We start from the raw sequence: 9,875 nt of genomic DNA, 5'->3' as shown, positions 1-9,875 counted from the left end.
TAATCCTACCCGCCAATAAAAAAATAAAAAATCGTTATTTTTTTCTTTCAGTACAAACGGTATTTCTTGTATTTGGATTTAGTTATTGCAGAGTATTACCATATAACATTTACATTAGTATTAGCATTAAATATTAGTAATTTTAAAACTAAAACATTATTTTTGAACAAACGCGAGAACCTCAAAAAATGGTCTCACTAGACGAAAACATGTGCATCGGGGCTCGTATAGTTTTCTGTAGGTACCGGTAAAGGTGATACGTCTCACGTTTCCATAGTAGTAATTATATAGGACTAGAGAAATTGATAAAAATAAACGATAAATAAACTTAAAATTATTAAAATAAACTTAATCGTCCTAAAAAAATTGTATCTACATATTTAAGATACGAAATCATAACGGAAAATTATATATTTTTTTTGTCTTGAATTGGTGTTTCGTGTTTATTTCGCCTAGAATTAAAAGTTCTTCAAACTTACCAATTTTTTTATCAAAAGAAGGGTCGGCCCAAAGAAAGGTCTTATAAATAAAAAACGTCCTCCAAATCGCTGCAATTACTTAATACCAGAATTCTCTTTGTCGCCAGTCGACGTGTGACTAAGAAAACTTATTTTTTTATTCGTGCACTATGGAAATAAAAGTAATTGATAAATTTCCTACCGATGGATATTTCAAATTTAACCAAGATCAACTTAAAATTGTGAGAAAAATTTGTAATATGGAGGACCCTGGAAGGATAAAACAAGGTGCAGGAATATTGAGAGATTGGTTGCAGAAGCAGGAATACTTCAACAAGAAGGATTACTGTAAGTGCTTTATTTTCATAAGTATTTAATTACTAAGAAATAAAATACGTACCGTAAAATGGGGTCAACAGAAATCGCGGGGTGAATAGAGAAATTTTGAACTTTTTCTTTCAAGTTGTTATATTTAAAAACGTACATCTCTAAAATCAGATTTTTTGGAATACATATATAGTAGACTATTTATTCTCTACATTGATACCAAAAGAAGTTAATCAAACTGTCTAAAAGTTACATTTTTTTTACTCTAAAGGAAGGCCTCACCGAGGTAAGAAATGAAGCCTGACAGTTTTCTTTGATTTTCTCTGAATTGGGTGGGTCAAAATTGATTTCACAAATGCAAAATTGAAGAACTAACCAAGACTCATAAAATGATGTCTAAATTTTTACTTTTATCATTTGGATTATTGATGAAAATCGTCCTTGAAGTTGAAAATCGTGTCTTTTCACCCCGTTTTACGGTAAATATATTCCGTAAAATGTGCGTACTTTGCCACCCACTAGGTAATTGTGCTCTAACAGTTTTTTTATATATGAAAACTATATCAAAACCTAATCCAAAATATTATGTAATCCAAGGAAACATACAAAAATATATATTAAACAAATAAGTTTGACTATTTTTACAGTTTAGACTCACTTGTTTTTAGTCACTCGCGCGACATGTTTCGGTAAACCGTAAAATAAGTCAATGTTAGTAGTATGTCTCACAACAGTTTAAATTTGAAACACATAAGTAATGTTTTTAGGGTTCCGTACCCAAAGGGTAAAACGGGACCCTATTACTAAGACTTCGCTGTCCGTCCGTCTGTCCGTCTGTCTGTCACCAGGCTGTATCTCACGAACCGTGATAGCTAGACAGTTGAAATTTTCACAGATGATGTATTTCTGTTGCCGCTATAACAACAAATACTAAAAACAGAATAAAGTAAAGATTTAAGTGGGGCTCCCATACAGCAAACGTGATTTTTGACCAAAGTTAAGCAACGTCGGGCGTGGTCAGTACTTGGATGGGTGACCGTTTTCTTTTTGCATTTTTTTTTTGCTTTATGGTACGGAACCCTTCGTGCGCGAGTCCGACTCGCACTTGCCCGGTTTTTTTTATTATATTGACCAAATATTATTTACAGCTGACACCTTTTACGAAAAAATGTTGGTCATCACCAAAGGATCCGTGGAGCGCGCAAAATCACGCTACGAGAAGCATTGCACTTTAAAAACAATTTGGCCCAATATTTCATTCCTACTGATGTCAGTTCATTCAGAAACGATTTTGAATTATAGTAAGTTTTTCTCCCCTCTCTCTCTCTCTTATATAAATTTATTTTATTTCGGTTATTTTAGTCGTAGTTTAAACTTACACAGTCAAAAAACTTTTTTTTGTAACACCATAGGAGGAGTAGAGGAAGTATAAAATAGGAGATTTTAAATTCTTGGAAGTCTCTAATGATCACTAGTTATTTAGTTCACCTAGAATAATAATTTATTTTGTGATATTTAGAAAATAAAAGGTCTATTCGCGATGGTAAAAGTAAGTAAATTTAATGTGGATAATTCCGTCATAGGGGCTATTCCGTCCACGAGCGTATATTTTTTTGATTTCCAATCGTAGGATAAAAACATTTCCTTTTGATTGCTGAAACTAAAAGCAATCGGTGCTTTGTCAACGAAATTATCATTGTTGTCCGTTGTTCGAGAAAAACGCTAGTGGAAGGAATAGGCCCCTTAACGGAATTAGCCACATTTGCTGCCCTCCTAAGCTAAAAAGCGGTATTTGCATTTAATTTTTATTGAAAATACGTCCTTTTAGCTTAGGAGGGCAGATTGACCTTAATTTAAATTTGTAAAGTGTTTTTAAAATTAATAAATATTATTTTAAATTTAAGTCAAAGCGTACTTTTACCCGAAGTGACCGAAGAGGGTTGCAGAGTGAGTTTATCCAGATTCTGTGATGACGTTACACTGACTGCTGACCTACTTATACGCTTCACCAAATTTATTGTTAATGTAAGTATTATGGGCATTTCTATTTAAAGTTGTACCCCCAACTTGCATTTTAGATTTTGGGATATTTTTTCTACACATTTTTTTACACTCAGAATCACGAGCTCGTTCAATCCTAATACATAAAAAAGTGTCCCCATAATTTCTTGGGTCATAGGAGGTTGTATTGAAAATCGTAACCAAATGGACCAAAAATTTCGAGGATACGTTTTTTTCAGTAACAATGAAAAAAGCTCGTGTTTCTGATTAGAAATAATTTATAAAAATTCCCAATTACAACACAAAAATTTTTGGTACAACTTTAAATACAAAAGGCCTTATGCTGTCCACCAAGAAAGCCTATGTCTATAAGTCTATAAAATAAATATTAAACATTAAAATATATAAGCCATAAAAAATACCAAGCTCAAAAAATAACACAAATAACAATCTACTTTTTCTTTACTATATCCGAAACCTTGCAATTCACTAAGTGCTTACGTAATTTTAGTGACAATGACAATGTGACATATACTGGGTGTTTCCTGCAACAGGAGCAATAAATTAAGCCGTAGGCTGTAATCCTCAAACTGACCAACAGCTGTTCAGCAACTTATGAAAATAATTTTTGTTTAGATTTTTATTACACTTTAAAATTCTAAGACGCAATGTATTGCGAATTTTGTTATGTTTAAAGCGTGACAAGGAACGACAAACACACTGATGTCAGCGTACAAATTGAAGGCAATATTTATTTAGCAATGGAAGGATTTCAATAACTTTTTTGACTTAATTTTGTCTCCTTTTCAGATATGTGAATATGCCATTGCCCATGACTACCCAAATGGATTTGTAATTATTTTGGATCACAGCTTCATTAATCTATTAGAATTATTAGCATTTGCTACTCGGAATTTTACTCTACTTCAGCACTGTATAACAATCATATTGGTCAGTATCTTTTATCTACAAAGTATACCCTATACTATAAATGTGTCGCTTAACTTCAAACTCGGGATAATCCATTCGATACTCTCAGCAAATATCTACCCTACCTTTTGATAATACCAAGGGTATAATCGGCGCATAATCTAACATATGGATTTACGACTGTAATTATTGATGAAACTAAATCTTGTACAAAATTTTATTTTCATGGTCTTCTGACATTCGGTTCAGTTGATATTCTGTAAATAATAATAGTTATATCTCATGCTTAGACTAAGTCAGGGAGTCCTAGAGAGTCAACTCGTATTCAGCGGGGGTGGAGGACGTTACTATGTCATCATCATCATCTCAGCCATAAGACGTCCACTGCTGAACATAGGCCTCCCCCTTACTATGTAAGCTATTTGATTTATTAGCTGCATATAATATAGTTGCTAGCGAAATGAAGTATTAATATAAAATTGAGATGAAATAAATTTCCTGACGGAAGACTTGAACTCCTAGCGTGTATAAAAGTTCGAAGTTAACTAAATATTGTTTCTCCTTTTTTTCCATTAAATTAACAATAAATATAATATTCTCGAAATTATTTATTTTCACAGGAAGGTTACGGTATGCGTGTAAAGGCTATCCACGTAGTAACTCCATCAAAAGCGGCGGACGCCTTAGTAACGTTTTTGAAATCACTGCTTACCGCAAAAGTGGCTGGTCGCATACACGTACACAGAGACGTGGAAACCTTATTTGCCCATGTCCCTAAAAATATGTTGCCTGTTGAGTTGGGTGGCGAAGCTCCATCTCTGACTGAAATGCAAGGTAAGAATTTAGCAGTGTTTTAATAAAATTATAATAGAAAGCTTTTCCAACTAGTTTAAGCCACAAAATTTGATAAATGCACGGTATTTCAAATCTAATACCTATTGTCACTATTGTACAGTCATCAGCAATAGTATCTTACACAACTAGGGCCGCAAAAATATATGACGCGCTCTTATTGCGCTCCAAATAAGAACGTGTCACATATTTTTGCGGCCCTAGTTGTGTAAGATAAGTACATAAGTAGGTAGGTATACATTTTTCTAATAGTCAACCGATGTACAACACATAATTGCGATATTGTGCATTTTACTAACACATCTATGGGTTATTTTGGTCCGAAATAAACATTTTTAATTTTAATAATCAAACCGCCTGATCAAAGTTAATGGTTCGTCGTTCGTTTATGTCTTATGTTCCTTAGTTTGGTTTTGGCCCTGTTTCCGCGGCCACACGTGAATAATCAAATCAAATTCATATAAGGTAGAGTAACGAGTATGAAAAATATTTATTACTTAAGTTCGAATACATTCGCGTAATTTAATTTCACAAAAAAAATATAAACGTTTTTTTGTTGGTTCCATTTCTTAATAGAAGGTAGAATAGGGGAGAGTTTCCTTTATATGGCTTCCTTTATTTATTGTCCGCGGTCCGCGACTAATGTTGTGAAAATTCTAGTCTTGATTACTTTCGATACTTAAAGACTCGCAAATCTTGATGGTTCAAAATTTCGACATGAGCATTAAAGGTTTGAGCTCAAAAAAGTGCAGAACCTTAAGCTAAACTTAACCTATCGCGACGAACATAATTATATTATTTACTGAAAACGAGTGCCATGTGTTTTTACTATATCAAAAACCTGCATCTTGTATTTTTGCAGAACATTTTCTTCAGGCGCTTACATTCTTTGTGCTAAAGAGCACAAAGAATGGATGAAAGATGCTCAATGCGCCACTATCAACGAGTCTAAGAAGCCGAAAGACTTCCACAATGACTTCATCGGTATGCCAGGATCGTTCAGGACTTTGAACGTTGATTAATAAAATTACCCCTTATTCGTAAAATTTTACGTGCCTGATATTTATTTATTCGTCTTTTATTTATCCGGCTCTTATATTTATTCGTCTCTTAGTTTTGACTAAAATAAAAATGTGCTCAACAGAAAATTATTAGGCAAACGATGTGCTTTCAAGTTTTGAACAGGCCATTAATTATACATATACATTTGAGGCCGGCTGGCAAATATTTTAAAAACTGGCTTAAACGCGCAATATCTTGTAATAAAACTTGAACCTATCAAAACGAGTAGTTCACCTATCGAGGTACCATCGCCCACACTGTTAACTGTCCATTGGTGGACTTTATTATAAAAGGCATAAGGTCCACCGAAGAACAGTTAAGAGTGTTTACTGTTTTACGAGTTAACAGGCTCCACTGTATTTATTACACGGTGGCAAAAAAATAAGGGCATTCTCGTTGCCAGGGAGGTTTTGGGATCATACTGAGCAACTTTTACCCAACTCCGAAACAGCAAAAAAAAATTACCCTCCCATAGAAAATGGGCCAGCCAAAATGTATAAAACAGGCAAATTTTTTTTCGCTATTTCGGAGTTGGTCCCGTAGTAAAAATTGCTCAGTATAATCCCAATACCTCCGTGGCAACGGGAATGCACTTAGTTTTTGGCCACCCTGTATATTTCCGAGAATAATAAGACAGTCTTCTGATCAACTTCCTGGTTGACATTGTAACAGGTAAACAAATGATTTCACGGCAATACTCGTAACAAAAGATACCTATTATATTTTGACCTGTGAACTTGTAACTTCATTTGTTTGTGTAGTTGGAGGTAAATAAGTTAATAATAAATAAATAAGGTAAATCAGACAATGGTCTAAGTTGTTGACAGCGTAAACGTAAACCTTAGGGTCGGTACAGACGGACTGCAAGCCAATTGTAATTTGTATGGACACACTGTGCAGTTCCCATACAAGTTGCAGTCGGGCTGCAGTCCGTCTGTATACCGCTATAGTTGGTCAAACCAATTTATCAGTTAGTAAGAACCAGGAAAACTATACTCATCCTTTTCCTTTAGGTGCTAGTACCAGGGTAAGACAAAGATAGTATGATTTTCTCTGTCTACCATTGAAATGAGACAGTCCTTTGACAAACTATAGAAACTGCCCGCGTCATCGTCTGCGTCAAACATGTTACTGTTATAAAACCAAAAAAAGTATAAAAACCGGCTAAGAGCATGTCAGTCAGTGTAGGGTTCTGTAGTTGCCCGTCCGTCACAATAGGCTACCTTGAAGGGGGCTATTAGTAAGTATTATATAAAAGTAAAAGGTTGCGGAAGGTAGGAGCGGTGGTGGCCGAGTGGATATGATGACGTCCGACTTTCAATCTGGAGGTGTTGTGGTTTCAAATCCTGGCTCGTACCAATGACTTTTTCGGAGCTTTTCGGAGCTTATGTACGAAATATCATTAGATATTTACCTCTAGTTTTTCGGTGAAGGAAAACATCGTGAGAAAACCTGCATACATCTGTGAAGAAATTCAAATGTGTAAGTATGTGGAGTCCCCAATCCGCATTGGGCTAGCGTGGGGACTATAACCCAAGCCTTCTTGCGCATGAGAGGAGGCCTGTGTTCTGCAGTGGAACGTTTATAGGCTGAACTATTTTTTTAGGGTTCCGTACCCAAAGGGTAAAACGGGACCCTATTACTAAGACTTCGCTGTCCGTCCGTCCGTCCGTCTGTCACCAGGCTGTATCTCACGAACCGTGATAGCTAGACAGTTGAAATTTTCACAGATGATGTATTTCTGTTGCCGCTATAACAACAAATACTAAAAACAGAATAAAATAAAGATTTAAATGGGGCTCCCATACAACAAACGTGATTTTTGACCAAAGTTAAGCAACGTCGGGAGGGGTCAGTACTTGGATGGGTGACCGTTTTCTTTTTGCTTTTTTTTGTTTTTTTTTTGCATTATGGTACGGAACCCTTCGTGCGCGAGTCTGACTCGCACTTGCCCGGTTTTTTTTATTTAAATGGTTGCTATATCCAAAAATGAGTACCTTCGCAGCGCTTAGGACGTCCTTTTACTAAGATAGGAACACTTTGCGGCTTTTTTTCTTCTAAATACGCCATCTAGACACGTGAACACCTTGTCAGTACAATTTGCATAGTAGTTTAACCTTTCAAAACGCGTCTTAATATTATTATTTAATTTTATATGATGAAAGATACTGAATCACTGACCTCTAAATATATGTTATGTCATCGAAGTGTGAAAGTTTTTTATACTTATGGCCTTTGTTCATTAACAACGGAAAAATAAACAAACGTTAATAAAAAATTTTAAGTGAAAAATGTTAAGGTTAAATAAGCAAATCTCAAAAAGTTTGTACATTTCGATCATCACTACACGACATCTTAGATTGGTATGCTGGTACATGAACCTGAACAACTTCCACCATATTTCCCAAAATGTCCCAGAAAGTTTGTATGAAACATTCCGTTTTTAGGGTTCCGTACCCAAAGGGTAAAACGGGACCCTATTACTAAGACTTCGCTGTCCGTCCGTCCGTCCGTCCGTCTGTCACCAGGCTGTAACTCACGAAACGTGATAGCTACAGTTGAAATTTTCACAGATGATGTATTTCTGTTGCCGCTATAACAACAAATACTAAAAACAGAATAAAATAAAGATTTAAATGGGGCTCCCATACAACAAACGTGATTTTTGACCAAAGTTAAGCAACGTCGGGAGTGGTCAGTACTTGGATGGGTGACCGTTTTTTTTTTTTGCTTTTTTTTTTTTTTTTGCATTATGGTACGGAACCCTTCGTGCGCGAATCCGACTCGCACTTGCCCGGTTTTTGTTACCTAAGATGTGATCGAAATGTACAAACTTTTTGAGAATTGCTCAAATAATGCCCAGAAGGCTAGCCGTAAGGGCTCATTTAGACGATGCGAGAAATCGCATGCGAGTTTTATTAAGTACATTGCGGGTTTTGATCGGTCGGTTGAATTGGACGTAACCAACAGTCCGCAATGTAACTAAAATTGCATGCGAGTTCGCCGTGTAAATCAGCCCTAATACCTCGCTCAAAGGCGATATTTATTCGCTGTGCGGAATATTGGCCAGCCCTCTGGTCGCCAGAAGTCAGAGGCCAGCCGACAAGTCATTGTTGAACATCCGACTCGCACTTGGCCCCCATGACCCTAGCCCCCCCCCCCCACATATCGTCTTTCGAGCGTCGGTATAGTCTTAGAGGCATTTAGTAACTGGAGATGTCATCGCTGTCATTTTCTTTACGAAACAATCTGCCGATTTTTGCGGGGGAGGAGACGTCAAATGTATTGCTATTTCTACATGATTTAACAAATAGTCATGTCAGTCCATACAAAAGTTTGCACAATTGTGCAAGTTTTTCGGCAGAGGGGTAAGCTCTTAATGGCCACTCCAATTATTAAATGCTCTAAGTGTATAGCCAAGACAGGGACATACGGCTCGATTCGGGAAATGAATTAGAGACTTACTAGATATGAAATAGTAAAGATAATATATATTTACTATATCGTTTCTAGTTAATCTCTAATTCATTTCCCGAATCGCGCCGATATTTAATTCGAATACTTTTAATCTCGTAATTCCTTAAGGAGGTGCGTCGGGGTGGGAATTTAATAGGAAATTCTGAGAAATTGAAGGAAGGGGACATTAATGACATATAATAAATGTGGATGAAATTGTGGACAGAGGCTAATTCAAATAAAACGTGGTTATATATTAATGTTGCGGAAGTTATTGGAAGTTGTTAATCTTTGACATCGTTTAGTAAATTGTTAACTAGATTTTAAGATTGACATTGAATGTACCTACCAATAATGGTTATTGAAACATATTTCGGCACTAATATTTTGAGAAAAACTTGTATATTGTTCTGTCAGTCATTAGAAAAATATGGTGTGTATTGCATATAAAGTTACAGCCTTTTCAACTTTGAGTAGCAGTGTGAGATACGAGATTTTTTCAAAGTAGAGACAATTTGTCGTATGTTAGCCTGTAAATGGAAAAGTAATTGTTCTAACCTAACCAGCTCCAAAGGCGCGTTATCCTGTAGCGGCCCAGAGACCTATAAAAAGGTCTTCTGTTCCATTCTAATTTGAATTTAGTGCTGATAAAATAAAATTTCATTTTGCTTGGCAAGGTTTGACGTATGGGCGGCTAGAGGTTATGGTAACATTCCATTTCTAACCGCAGCTGCACTACCAGTACTGAACGTGTCGCTGTCATTGTCAATTTCCATAGCAAAATTGACA

General features: G+C 35.9%; 1 protein-coding gene across 1 annotated transcript; it reads left to right on the top strand.

The window, feature by feature from the left end:
* Positions 1-2,681: 2,681 nt before the first annotated feature.
* LOC134674871 (uncharacterized) lies at positions 2,682-5,594 on the top strand (the record flags this gene model as incomplete). The annotated part of the gene is made up of 4 exons (XM_063533026.1): positions 2,682-2,810; positions 3,597-3,737; positions 4,337-4,566; positions 5,431-5,594. Coding segments are annotated over 4 exons (660 nt in total), but the record flags the coding sequence as incomplete, so codon positions are not given.
* Between the last annotated feature and the right edge of the window lie 4,281 nt (positions 5,595-9,875).

Source organism: Cydia fagiglandana, chromosome 20, assembly GCF_963556715.1.
Source record: "Cydia fagiglandana chromosome 20, ilCydFagi1.1, whole genome shotgun sequence".
NCBI classification, from domain to species: domain Eukaryota; kingdom Metazoa; phylum Arthropoda; class Insecta; order Lepidoptera; family Tortricidae; genus Cydia; species Cydia fagiglandana.
Note: the sequence above shows the minus strand (reverse complement) of the source record. Positions and strands in the feature narration are given on the sequence as shown.